This window comes from Zootoca vivipara, chromosome 13 (assembly GCF_965207765.1).
Source record: "Zootoca vivipara chromosome 13, rZooViv2.hap1.1, whole genome shotgun sequence".
Classification (NCBI taxonomy): domain Eukaryota; kingdom Metazoa; phylum Chordata; class Lepidosauria; order Squamata; family Lacertidae; genus Zootoca; species Zootoca vivipara.
This window is the reverse complement of record NC_142596.1, coordinates 10916318-10930511: the sequence shown is the minus strand read 5'-3', so window position 1 is coordinate 10930511 and position 14194 is coordinate 10916318. Positions and strand designations below refer to the sequence as shown.

Here is a 14194-nt window from a genome sequence, read left to right as displayed (position 1 = left end):
GAACGGATTAATCCACTTTCCATTACTTTCAATGGGAAAGTTCGCTTCAGTTTATGAACGCTTCAGTTTATGAACAGACTTCCGGAACCAATTGTGTTCATAAACCGAGGTACCACTGTACTGTAAAGTACTTTCGGGATCTTGTCAATTACTTTCTTCATAAAATTGACCATTAAGATCCTTAATTGTTCCTAAGCCACATCTTTGCCCATCACTACACAGCAAGAAGAAAGCTTTGCCTTTTGCACTGGCCTGTGCAATAAATTGTGGTCCTAATAGGATAATTAAGTTGTACTCTTCCTTTCAGAGATGTGGGGAGGATACATTAGCTATCAGGTGTCATAAGATTGATAGACGCAAAAGCACTCAGTAAGCATTATGATTAGCCAGGTTAATTGTGAGATATTGGGTTATCTGGTATTGAGAAGCTTTACTGCTTCTAACCATGGAGGCAGAGAAATGCCATCACGGCTGGGAACCATTGATAGACATGTCTTCAGCGAATTTGTCTAATCCTCTTTTAAATATTAATATTAATGTTGTGTTTTAAAGGTTACACCACCATTTCAATTAATTCAAAAAGTATTTGCAAGGCAAACTGGCTAGAGCTGATCAGCAGTTTCCTAGAACACACACTAGCAATAAAGTTCACTTACACAAAACTGCCATGTACAGCTTGTCTAGGAAAGGAGATGCGAAATTGATTTCTCTACAGAGCAATGAATTATGTATGTCACCTATGCTCCACATCATTGGTAGCAATAAAGAAAGTATTTTGTAGGATCTTGCGCTAATGGTATTATATGTGAGCTTGAATTAAGTATGTCCATAGCAGAACTCCTAGAAGCAGCTATGAATGAAATTCTGAATTTCCATAAATTTGGTATAATGTGATATTATGGTTTTTAATGGCCAGAAGTAGTATGAATGACAGTCTTGTACCACAAGTAATACTGTATTTTAAATAACCAGAATTGTGGTAATAACACAAAGAGTAATTTGGTTAATATTTTTAGCAAGTGCTTAATAGTATTAGCAAAAAAATAAATTTAAAGAACCCTAAAGCACCTCCAATCTAGAAGTGATGTATAAAAATGAATGTCCTAACTAAGGTACGATCTGGTAAAGGAAAAGGGACCCCTGACCATTAGTTCCAGTCGTGACCAACTCTGGGGTTGCAGTGCTCATCTCGCGTTATTGGCCGAGGGAACCGACGTACAGCTTCCAGTTCATGTGGCCAGCATGACAAAGCCGCTTCTGGCGAACCAGAGTAGCACACGGAAATGCCGTTTGCCTTCCCGCTGTAGCGGTACCTATTTATCTACTTGCACTTTGACATGCTTTCAAACTGCTAGGTTGGCAGGAGCTGCGACCGAGCAACGGGAGCTCACCCCGTCGCAGGGATTCGAACCGCCGACCTTCTGATTGGCAAGCCCTAGGCTCAGTGGTTTAAAACCCACAGCGCCACCTGCGTCCCATGTACGATCTGGTACTTGCATGTTGTATTTATTTTATTTTTATCTATTGGATGGTGTGTATAAAAGAATTTTAAAAGAAATTTCTGTGCAGTTTTTGTTAAAGGCCATTGATATTTATTTTGTAATATTAAGCTAAAAAGAAATTAAAGCTCACAGTTAAACACCACTGATTAAGATATGACAGCTCACACAACTCACAGTATAGAAAGCATGGAAATCTACAAACTTGGGACTAACTTGCCTCTGCGTATTTTAACATTACCTAGTGGGAACCAGAAAAAAACTGGCTCTGATCAGGCTGATCAGAGTGCCTTGTTACAGTACGGTTTTAATCACAGAATTTGAAGATATCTAGTCTCTTCCTCTGTCAATACCATTAGGAAATTTCTCCTAGCATTTATCCAAAATCTGCTTAAAGTCTGCTCCATCTTCTGTGTGACCACTGTTCAGATATTCAAAGTCAACTATCATGCCTCCCCTTAATCTTATCTTCTGCACAATTGTACAAATGTGCAATACTTTATAGTGGGGAATGCAAAAAACATTGCTGAGCAATAGCTGTGCTGGTGCTGGTGATATACGGCCTCAATTAGAGGACTTAAGGTATTGACCCAGTCTAAGTTATTATTATTTTTAAAGCCTTTCCATTGGTGACATTTCCATTTAAAAATTCTGAACCCGTCCCCCTCCCAAAGAAAACACCCAGCGGCAGCTGGCACCTCTCATCCAAAAGTGGGAGTTCACCCATTTGACACACCCAGCTTCATCCACTCAACATTTCCCCAGGTGATTTTTTTCTTCAAGGTGCAACAATTTAGAGAGCAGTTCTCTTACACAACCCACTGAAATGAAGGGGAGCCATGCAAGACCACATTTGTCCCCAGGGTTTCAATGGAGACTGAACAGAAGAAATTCCTACTGGATTGTGGCTTTAGAATAATTGAAGGGTGTATCAAACTTGGACCACTAACCCTAAACACAGCACATGCCACTTAGCATAAGTGGGGTTTACTTCATTAGTAATAGTAACGCATAGCTGCCAAGTTTTCCCTTTTCTCGCGAGGAAGCCTATTCAGCATAATGGAAAATCCCTTTAAAAAAGGGATAACTTGGCAGCTATGTAGTAACGGGGTTTATAAAAACATGCCCTAATTTTAAGTCCACTCCTCCTGAAAAACTGCTGACCGCAAAGAGTGATAACACCTGGAGCAATGAGCCAGAGCTGCCTCTGAATCAAACCTGCCAAGGATTTAGTGGCGCCCCTTCCAACACGAAGGACTGAAGCTCCTTAGGGCTATTAATCAATCATGGCTTAAATGCACCAGATGCTTGATAAAAGCTCTAAGCCAGCCTCCCGCAGCCTGGTGCCCTCCACATTTTGTGGACTACAACTGACTTCAGCTCCAGGAAGCGTGTAGTACACAGTATCTTGGACAGTGCCACACTGGGGAAAGGCTGCGCTAAGAGAGATTTTATGGAATCGTATGCATTTTCATTCAGCAGTGTATCATTTCTCCCTCTTCCACATTGTACTCACAGACACAGCTGAAATGTGCAGAATGAACAACTGATAATGTACAAACGCTTTATACAAACTAAGCACACATGCAAATGGAAATAATCAGTATCTGCAAAATCATGACAGATTGCATTCCGGACCAAAAAAAAATATGAGCCAGCAAGATGAAAGTTACTCCCTGAGGATTATTTCGTTGAGGTCACTGTTGCAACAGTCGGCTAATGCTCAGCGAACAGCTTCCAGCAGGGCACCTCATATGAACTTCAGGCTCCAATGCTAACCACATTTGTCCTCAGTCTGTGTAAAAAGCAACTTGCTATGAGGGGGTCTGCATAGCATCTCTGCTACAAAATCAGACAGAAAGCAAACTGGGAAGTCCTAGCCCAGTGCAAATTGTATAGGTGGTTGTGAATTTTATTTTCTCTTCATTCTGAAGCTTAGGCACAATTCCCAGCTAAAAGTGGCTTTCCATGCCCAGCTGCTATAACTTTTTGCCCTCAGTAAAATGGGTGAAAATTGTCAAATTCAACACTAGTTATCAAATTCTAGGCTACCTACTGAAAAATAATAGATGACAAAGATTGCACATTACAGAACAGGCGGGGTTAATTGCTGCTCCAACACAGATTAATTCAAGGCAAACCCTATTTCATATTTTCCTTCCAAAAACTCAGGGGGGGACACTCTGTTGTCTCTGCTCCCCATCTCCTGCATTGTATTGTCACAACAATTCTGGTCATCTGGTGTGCCTCATGGCAGAGTAGATATTTGAACCTAAGCCTCCCTGCTCCTACTTCAACACTCAGCTACGCTGGCTCCTGGTGTTACACCATAAAAAGGTCAAAGGTAAAGGTAAAGGACCCCTGGATGGTGCCTGTAAGGTAACTTTTCAGATCAGTCCTACTTCTCAGTGTGGATTTCCTATCCTTCCACAAGCCAAACCATGACATGAACAGGTGAATGTAAAGGTACTCAAAGGAAAAAATCTTGACTTCTCCCCTGGTCCTGGCTGCACTCCCCAAGGCTGAACCATGGTATGGCTCAACAGCACATTCAAACCCATGGTTATGGTTTGTCTCCTCCAGACAAACAATGAGCACTAAGTCAAGAACAAGCCTTGGCTATAATTTATGGTTTGCCTGGAGTGAACCATGAGCCTCAGTTTGGATGTAACACTAAGCCAAATTATGGTTTAGCTTTGAATAGCAGCGGCAGGGGAGGAGCAAAGCAGCCATGATTTTTCCTCAGAGAACCTGCATGGTCTCGTGCTCATGCTTAGCCATGTTTGGCAGAGTGTGATGTGAGATCTGGACCTCTGATTCTTTACATTGTCTCCAATAGCAGCATGCCAGGTGTCCTATAAAGCACATAAAAATGACCTTCCTCTGATGTCCTGCTCATCCAATGATCAAGATACTCTGGAGTTTCTACTCAACTCCCATGGCTAATATCCAGTCAGCCCTGCCTTTTTATTATGACCGTGGTGATCTACCTAAAATTTAAATATTCATTATGTGAAGCAGCAATTGCTTTTGTTAGTCCCGAGCCCATCAATAGCATTGAATAATTCAAAGTTCTAGTGCTTCAAGAGTAAATGAGTTTCTCTCTATTAATTCTCTGTACACTGTTCAACTACTGCATATTTTTGAAAAAACCTCAATTATTAATTGAGTTAACCTGTGATATTTATTACAACATCCAGATAAAGAATATCCTTTCAGAACCTTTCCGCACAAAAAACGCATATCACAGATGGAGAAAATTATGCTCTTGTGACAAGAACAAAGAAGATCTCTTTCACACAAACCTGGCCATTTGTTTATATGCTTCCTCAGCCACAGCAAAGATGTGGGGATCCATATCCCCCATGTTCTGGCCACTGTACGCATTGATGATATCTTCGCCATAGATGGGCAGTTGTTCATAAGGATTTATGGCTACTAAAACTATACCTGCAAAATAAAATTTGAAAAAAATGAGATATGTTGTTGGCAAATATTAAATAGAAAACAAAGTGGGGGTTCTATTTTAGAGAAAGATTTGTTCTGCGTGAAATTGTCCAAAACTTGTTTCCCCCCCTTTTGTTTTCTAATGTATTTGTTTCATGAAAACAGAGGTCATGAGGAATATAAAGCTAAACAGGTATATATATAGGTGACCATTTATCACTCTGAAAACCATAAAAAGGTGACTAATTTCTATGCAGAGTGCCAGCTGAAAGCACTTTTCCTGGCTTCTGAATCTTCATGACTTAGGTCACAGCCCAATTAAAAAAAATTTCAAGTAGGTGACTGGCAGGGAAAAAGCTGTATTACCTCCTTCTGTTTCCTGCCTACTCCAGCACCTTTGACTTATCCACAGACTGGGAGAGATGAATATTCTCAGCATGCAGGGAATCCGATTTCCAGTTCAACAGTATCTCAAGCAGCAGGGCTGGGAAAGACATCTGTCTGAGCCCTTGGCAAGCCAGGGCCAATCGCTACAGCAGGCAATAGTGGAGTAGATGGGCCAACAGTATGACACAGGGTAAGACAAGCTCATGTAATTATAGTTCAAATGAAGAATCTATGCAAGAGGTGCTGTCAAACATTTTGGACATCAGAGTGTTTATCTCAGATAGATTATATCTATCCTGTTTGTCAGCCTTCGAAGGGGCTATAGGAACTATATGCAGGCAGCCTTTCCAAGAGCCCTAGGTGCATTCTACACTCATAGGTCAAAAGTAGCCATGTTTAGCCAAGCTCTGCCTGTCTGGTTCTAAGAGCTCTCCTACAGACAGGCACACAAGGCAGCAGACTACCTTACTTCCGCAGCTGTTTTTCTCTCCACTTAGCAGCTAATTTCCCCTGGGAGTTGGAAGGCTCCGCAGAGAGATACAGAGACAGAAACAAAGAGGGAGAAAAGTGGCGGGTGACGCCTGCTTCCCCCTATGCTTACAAACCCCATTAACTTTCTCTGCCTGCCTGCCTGCCTGCCTGCCTGCCTGCCTCCCTTCAAAACTCTCACCAGCCAGAGTTTGGCTACATGTGGCTAAATGTAGTGAGTGCAGCAAAACACAAGGCTCTAAACCATGGGTAGGCAAACTAAGGCCCAGGGGCAGGATCCGGCCCAATCACCTTCTAAATCCGGCCCATGGATGGAATCAGCATGTTTTTACATGAGTAGAATGTGTGTTTTTATTTAAAATGCATCTCTGGTTTATTTGTGGGGCATAAGAATTGGTTCATTTTTATTTATTTTTCAAAATATAGTCCGGCCCTCCACAAGGTCTGAGGGACATTGCTGAAAAAGTTTGCTGAGCCCTGCTCTAAGCTTTAGCGATCCAGCTACCTTTTTCAAATGCTGTTTATTCACTTAACTGACTGCAATGCCTTATAACCTTTCCGCTGTTTTCTTTCTTCCAACTGAGGCTCTTCCCTATACCCAGCCTCATACCCCACTTTGCAGAAGCGACTTACAGCCACCCATAGTTGGAAACTCATTGTATGCAGTTATTATCAGAAAATTGGCAAATTTATTTTGGCATTGTTTTCTACAGGAGTAAATATGAACACCACCTACAGATAATTGGTTCTCTGCCATTACGCTCACACAGTGTCTAGATGAGCATTTCAAGACATATTGTCCTTCCAGGCTTGTGAGGCCTGCCATTTGTTCATCATTGCATCTGCAGGGAAACAGTGCAGTGGGTACAAGCAAATTTTTATATATACTTATATGCCATTAAATGCTAAATTATATATAATGATAAATTATATATAATGCTAAATTATATATAATAAAATTTAGTGTTTAATGGCAGTTAGTCATATTAGTTTCTAAAGTAACAAATGCTCTGTGCCATGCATTTGTGGAGCTTTGCAGAGTTTCACAGGATATGGCTCCTTGCTATAGACTGCAATTACATACTGTTCAACAGTCCTAATTCTGCCGGGACAGCCACAGAATAATCATCCATCATAATAATTTTATTATTTATACCCCGCCCATCTGGCTGGGTTTCCCCATCCACTCTTGGGCGACTTACAGCATATTATATATATATATCACAAAATAAAAACATCACAAAATAAAAACATCAAGCATTAAAAACCTCCCGATACAGCGCTGCCTTCAGATTGGTAAAGCTGCCATGGTTTCTGACCTAATCCCAGGGTATGCCAATTTCTCCCTGCCAGCCAACAGTGTTGGAAAGGAGGCATGCTGCTTGTTTTCATCTGTTCAGGGTGAGCAGGGTGAACTGACTCTGCGGTGGCACTTTTGACAGAGATGAGGAACTGCCTCCTGCCCTGCCGGTTTCCCAGTCACCCCAGCCCCAGTGGGCTAGGCCACAACGGTTAGCACTGGCATAAAGGTGCTTCTGAAGGAATTCCCACCTCGCGGGGTTATGGCGGGGGGAACAGTGTCATGAGGAATCCGCACTTGGGAATGAACAGCCCAGGCGTTGTAAGAGGGACTTAGAGCTCTGACTCATCTGGGTGCTGGGAATGGATTTGAGACAGGCTCCCCTTGAAATTGAGGACCCGGAGAGGAAGGAGTGGACACATATATGTGCCCCAAAATATGTTTATTGTATTCCCTCTTTCCAACGTCTTTCTCCAACCTTGGTAGGCAGTGGCTCCCACTCAAGCCACCTGACTCATGTAGCAACGCAGTACCAAAAGACAGCATGCTGATTTTTTCCCCCTCAGGAATGTTGGAGGGTATGCAATCATCTATAAATGAATGTTTTATTTGAAAGAAGAATGCCAGGAGCCATTTCAGGTGTGCTAACATGCAAGCAGTGGCACAGTTCACCTGGGAAGAAAATAAGTGTTTGTTTTTCCGCTCCATGTGAAGCATCCCCAGTGAACAGGTGCCTTCCACCTTTCTCAAAAAACAACATCATTAGGATTGCAACTCTGAGGCAGAGATGCAAAAGGTGAGAGGGAAAAAGTATCTCCAGGGCCTCTTGAAATGCTCTAGTGAAAATGAACACATATACTGAAGCAGCTTTATGTACAACTCAATAAACAGTTTTCAATTCTATCAGTTGTTAGAATGTTCTTGCTAACTAATTATAAATATAATGGGCTAGATTCATTGAAAACTGAAAACCTATTCTAAAATCTTTCTCTTTTTAATTTCAGAAGGTAGAGAGCTAAAACATTCTCAATGCAAAGGATAGCTTAAAGAATAGAAAGGTAAATGTATTTCAGGACATAAAGAAAAATGAACTGTTTTAATAAACTCTTGATTTTTCCAATAATCCCCAAGGATGTTGTACTCCAATCCGCATCTGCCCCAACCAGCATGCCCAGTCCCATTAAGGATGAGTAGAGCTATAGTCCAACAATATACCGTATCAGGAACCAAAGGTTGCCATTCTTTCAGGTTACCCCTTCAGAGTGTGATATCCTGATACTCTGGATTGCTCTATTACTTGGTAATAAGCCAACTCAATGGGACCAACTTCCAAGTATGCACACATGTAACTGTACTATGAATATTTTTGCCTAATGAAAAATCTCTGTGTCTATGTTTATTTTGTTCTACTATGGCAGATCAGGAGTTTAACATTTTGCCCTGCTAGTCAAGATGTGCTCAGTGCTGTGTCAACATAGATAAGATCATGTCTTCTCTACCACTATCTAGGTCAGGAATGGAAAAACCAACTGGTCACTGCAGTTTTTTATATGACCAGCTAGGATACAGGTATGCACCTGAATTCCAAAAATGAGAGCTTTCAGTGGTTTAAAAACATTATAATTCTACTGATTGCAAAAGAAATACTCCAACTGATGCCAAAAAAACTGATGCCAAAAATATATTTTTTGTAATCCGGAGTGTGTCACTTGTGACAGTTTTTACAGAACAACATGAAAGAGATTTCAAAACAAATCAAAACAAAAATACCATTGTATTATAAAAGTATATGCCAAAGTGTGATAGTATAACATTTGTTTAAATTAACTATTTTAATGCAATAGCCCCTGCTACATTTGGCTTTATGGAGGGGCTTCTAGTCAAGATATATCATTTGCTACATTTAATTGTAAAGCCAAAAAATACAGGTGCTACTACAGTCAAAGGCAGAACACAGGGAAGTCAGGCTATGTGGAGCAAAACCAACACAACTACAGTATGTGCTAATCATCACCACGGAAGAATTGCATCCTACGCTTATAGAATCCAAATAAAAAAGATTTCAAGAGAATTTAGTTCCAAGTATGGCCACTTCAAACATTATTTACACTGCTTGACTGCTGCTCAAAATCCACATGCTTGTGGTGAAATTTGTTTCCCATGTAAATTGGCTAGACTGTACTAAGAATCTGCATCAGTGTCACAGTTTTGTAAGCTGCTGTGCAGTCAAACATTTGCACAGCCACATTAAATCTTGAGCATGCAGAGATGATGTTTTCCCATTACCATGTTCTGCCAACATTGGAATCAGCCCTAAGCTTACATACCACAGTGGTTTTCAAAATTAAATACATTACTTTTTTAAAACAGAATCTTCTATGGGATTCCCAAATACCTTATTTTTGTCATTTTGCAGTTGACATATAATCTGATTCTACATGTTTACATTTAAACAGCAGAGTCTCTTCTGCAAAAAAAATAATCGTTACCTATCGCCAATGGAAACAAAATTTGCTAAGGTTTTTTAGCCTATATTTCAGAAAGGCAGTTTCCAGTTAAGGAACCCATACAAGGATTACTGCATATAAGATTATCATTTTCAGTGACAAATCAGTAACAATTTCTGAAGTTTCGCTTATTATTTATTCTACATCTGCTTTTAAACTGTTCTGCTTGTTTTTACTATGTGCTGCTGTTTTAGTTTTTGTACTGTTATAGTATTGTACTACTTTATGAGTTTCAGGATGTTATGGTTTAATTTTATTACATATGCTTTTATTTATAAACAGAAAGGATTTATACAAATTTCTGAAAAAGAAACCAAAAACAAACCAACAGGCCCCAAATGTTACATAAAACTTAACATATCCATATCTATCTGACATGCCCAGCCACATAAGAAAGTCTGGTTTTGTGCTTACCACAATATGTATATATGAGCTTGGAGTCAATAAACCGAACTTTCAGGTTATGAAGAACAGCAGGTTCATGGAGATAGCTGAGGGCTGTCAGATCATTTTCACCCACAAGTATGTCAGGGTTTCGCAGGGGTGGTAGCTCCTTGGACTTAGCATCAAGGCTATATTGAAGTTCCTGGAAATTAAATAAGAGCATACTGTATATTACCGGTACATGCATCCAAAATGATCAAACACATCACTATACATTTTTAAAAAGAAACATATATGGATATAGTTGAGTACACATACACAATTGCCAATTTTATTTACAATATACTGTAAGCCACCTTGAGCACTTGGGTAAATAGGCAAAATATAAATACAGGCGACAACAATTTCGTTGTTGTTGTTGTTGTTTAGTCGTTTAGTCGTGTCCGACTCTTCGTGACCCCATGGACCATAGCACGCCAGGCACTCCTGTCTTCCACTGCCTCTCGCAGTTTGGTCAAACTCATGTTCGTAGCTTCGAGAACACTGTCCAACCATCTTGTCCTCTGTCGTCCCCTTCTCCTAGTGCCCTCAATCTTTCCCAACATCAGGGTCTTTTCCAAGGATTCTTCTCTTCTCATGAGGTGGCCAAAGTATTGGAGCCTCAGCTTCACGATCTGTCCTTCCAGGGAGCACTCAGGGCTGATTTCCTTAAGAATGGATAGGTTTGATTTTCTTGCAGTCCATGGGACTCTTGAGTCTCCTCCAGCACCATAATTCAAAAGCATCAATTCTTCGGCGATCAGCCTTCTTTATGGTCCAGCTCTCACTTCCATACATCACTACTGGGAAAACCATAGCTTTAACGATACGGACCTTTGTCGGCAAGGTGATGTCTCTGCTTTTTAAGATGCTGTCTAGGTTTGTCATTACTTTTCTCCCATCTGCAGTGATCAAGGAGCCCAAGAAAGTAAAATCTCTCACTGCCTCCATTTCTTCCCCTTCTATTTGCCAGGAGGTGATGGGACCAGTGGCCATGATCTTGGTTTTTTTGATGTTGAGCTTCAGACCATATTTTGCGCTCTCCTCTTTCACCCTCATTAAAAGGTTCTTTAATTCCTCCTCGCTTTCTGCCATCAAGGTTGTGTCATCTGCATATCTGAGGTTGTTGATATTTCTTCCGGCAATCTTAATTCCGGCTTGGGATTCATCTAGTCCAGCCTTTCGCATGATGAATTCTGCATATAAGTTAAATAAGCAGGGAGACAATATACAACCTTGTCGTACTCCTTTCCCAATTTTGAACCAATCAGTTGTTCCATATCCAGTTCTAACTGTAGCTTCTTGTCCCACATAGAGATTTCTCAGGAGACAGATGAGGTGATCAGGCACTCCCATTTCTTTAAGAACTTGCCATAGTTTGCTGTGGTCGACACAGTCAAAGGCTTTTGCATAGTCAATGAAGCAGAAGTAGACGTTTTTCTGGAACTCTCTAGCTTTCTCCATAATCCAGCACATGTTTGCTATTTGGTCTCTGGTTACTCTGCCCTTTCGAAATCCAGCTTGCACTTCTGGGAGTTCTCGGTCCACATACTGCTTAAGCCTGCCTTGTAGAATTTTAAGCATAACCTTGCTAGCGTGTAAAATGAGCGCAATTGTGCGGTAGTTGGAGCATTCTTTGGCACTGCCCTTCTTTGGAATTGGGATGTAGACTGATCTTCTCCAATCCTCTGGCCATTGCTGAGTTTTCCAAACTTGCTGGCATATTGGGTGTAGCACCTTAACAGCATCATCTTTTAAAATTTTAAATAGTTCAGCTGGAATATCATCACTTCCACTGGCCTTGTTATTAGCAGTGCTTTCTAAGGCCCATTTGACTTCACTCTCCAAGATGTCTGGCTCAAGGTCAGCAACCACACTACCTGGGGTGTACGAGACCTCCATATCTTTCTGGTATAATTCCTCTGTGTATTCCTGCCACCTCTTCTTGATGTCTTCTGCTTCTGTTAGGTCCTTACCACTTTTGTCCTTGATTATGGTAATCTTTGTACGAAATGTTCCTTTCATATCTCCAATTTTCTTGAACAGATCTCTGGTTTTCCCCATTCTATTGTTTTCCTCTATTTCTTTGCATTGCTCATTTAAGAAGACCCCCTTGTCTCTCCTTGCTGTTTTTTTGAAATCTGCATTCAGTTTCCTGTATCTTTCCCTATCTCCCTTGCATTTTGCTTGCCTCCTCTCCTCCGCTATTTGTAAGGCCTCGTTGGACAGCCATTTTGCTTTCTTGCATTTCCTTTTCCTTGGGATGGTTTTCGTTGCTGCCTCCTGTATAATGTTACGAGCCTCCATCCATAGTTCTTCAGGCACTCTGTCCACCAAATCTAAATCCTTAAACCTGTTCCTCACTTCCACTGTGTATTCATAAGGGATTTGATTCAGATTGTATCTTACTGGCCCAGTGGTTTTTCCTACTTTCTTCAGTTTAAGCTGGAATTTTGCTATAAGAAGCTGATGATCTGAGTTACAGTCAGCTCCAGGTCTTGTTTTTGCTGACTGTATAGAGCTTCTCCATCTTTGGCTGCAGAGAATATAATCAATCTGATTTCGATGCTGCCCATTTGGTGATATCCATGTGTAGAGTCGTCTCTTGTGTTGTTGGAAGAGAGTGTTTGTGACAGTTCTCTTGACAGAACTCTATTAGCCTTTGCCCTGCTTCATTTTGAACTCCAAGGCCAAACTTGCCAGTTGTTCCTTTTATCTCTTGATCCCCTACTTTAGCATTCCAATCCCCTGTAATGAGAAGAACATCCTTCTTTGGTGTCATTTCTAGAAGGTGTTGTAGGTCTTCATAGAATTGGTCAATTTCACTTTCTTCAGCACCGGTAGTTGGTGCATAAACTTGGATTACCGTGATGTTAAAAGGTCTGCCTTGGATTCGTATCGAGATCATTCTGTCATTTTTGAGATTGCATCCCATTACAGCTTTTGCCACTCTTTTGTTGACTATGAGGGCCACTCCATTTCTACTACAGGATTCTTGCCCACAGTAGTAGATATGATAGTCACCCGAACTGAATTCGCCCATTCCCTTCCATTTTAGTTCACTGATGCCCAGGATGTCGATATTTATTCTTGTCATCTCATTTTTGACCACATCCAGCTTACCTCCATTCATGGTTCTTACATTCCAGGTTCCTATGCAATATTTTTCTTTACAGCATCGGACTTTCCTTTCGCTTCCAGGCATATCCGCAACTGAGCGTCCTTTCGGCTTTGGCCCAGCCGCTTCATCAGCTCTGAATCTACTTGTACTTGTCCTCCGCTCTTCCTCAGTAGCATGTTGGACGCCTTCCGACCTGAGGGGCTCATCTTCCAGCGTCATAACTTTTATATGCCTGTTGTCTTTGTCCATGGAGTTTTCTTGGCAGGGATACTGGGGTGGCTTGCCAGTTCCTTCTCCAGGTGGATCACGTTTAGTCAAAACTCTCCACTATGACTTGTCCATCTTGGGTGGCCCTGCATGGCATAGCTCATAGCTTCTCTGAGTTATTCAAGCCCCTTCGCCACGACAAGGCATTGATCCATGAAGGGGGACAACAATTTCAGGCATGTCTAATTGACGTGTGATCCCCGCCATGCAGTTCCTTTTGATTCCAGAAGAGGGCAGAGCAGAGGCAGAATGGGAGTGGGACAGAGCTTACGGGGCAGCATGCTCTGCCGACGTACTCGGGGGCCGGGAATGGAACCACCACGCAAAATGGTTGCCACCTGTACTACAAATAAACAAGACCATGAACATGTAACCTTCTGCAGCAAATGATAGCAATTTCAATAAGGATTTTTTTATAAAAAAAAAACATGATAAGAGTTAACATTACCTTGCCATCCTCAACACGAAGATGAAGGACTTTGTCTCCTGATTTATAATCTTTTACAAGTTCTGCTGATTTCCAGACTACTTCTGGATCAGGTATCCAAATCCTTGCATACTGCAAAACAAAATTAAGAAAGAATCAGTTGTATTTTCTCAGCAATTTGTATTGAAATAATAAGAATAATCACACACACAAACATTACCTTTTAAAAATTATCAGCCATGTTATGGGGGAAAATATTTACAGCAAACATGATTGTCATCAGCTGAATTCAATGAGAACACTATATTGTAATAAGCCAATGAACTG

General features: G+C 41.1%; 1 protein-coding gene across 4 annotated transcripts in view; it reads right to left on the bottom strand.

Moving 5' to 3' along the window:
- MYO5A (myosin VA) overlaps window positions 1-14194 on the bottom strand; it is a 119703-nt gene that overhangs the window by 71166 nt on the left and 34343 nt on the right. For all 4 annotated transcript variants that reach the window (XM_060282746.2, XM_060282747.2, XM_060282748.2 and 1 more), the window contains exons 2-4: window positions 13889-13999; window positions 10044-10215; window positions 4805-4949 (exon numbers count right to left, since the gene is read on the bottom strand). In XM_060282746.2, the coding sequence (XP_060138729.1) occupies window positions 4805-4949; window positions 10044-10215; window positions 13889-13999 (428 nt within the window). The remainder of the gene's footprint in view (window positions 1-4804; window positions 4950-10043; window positions 10216-13888; window positions 14000-14194) is intronic.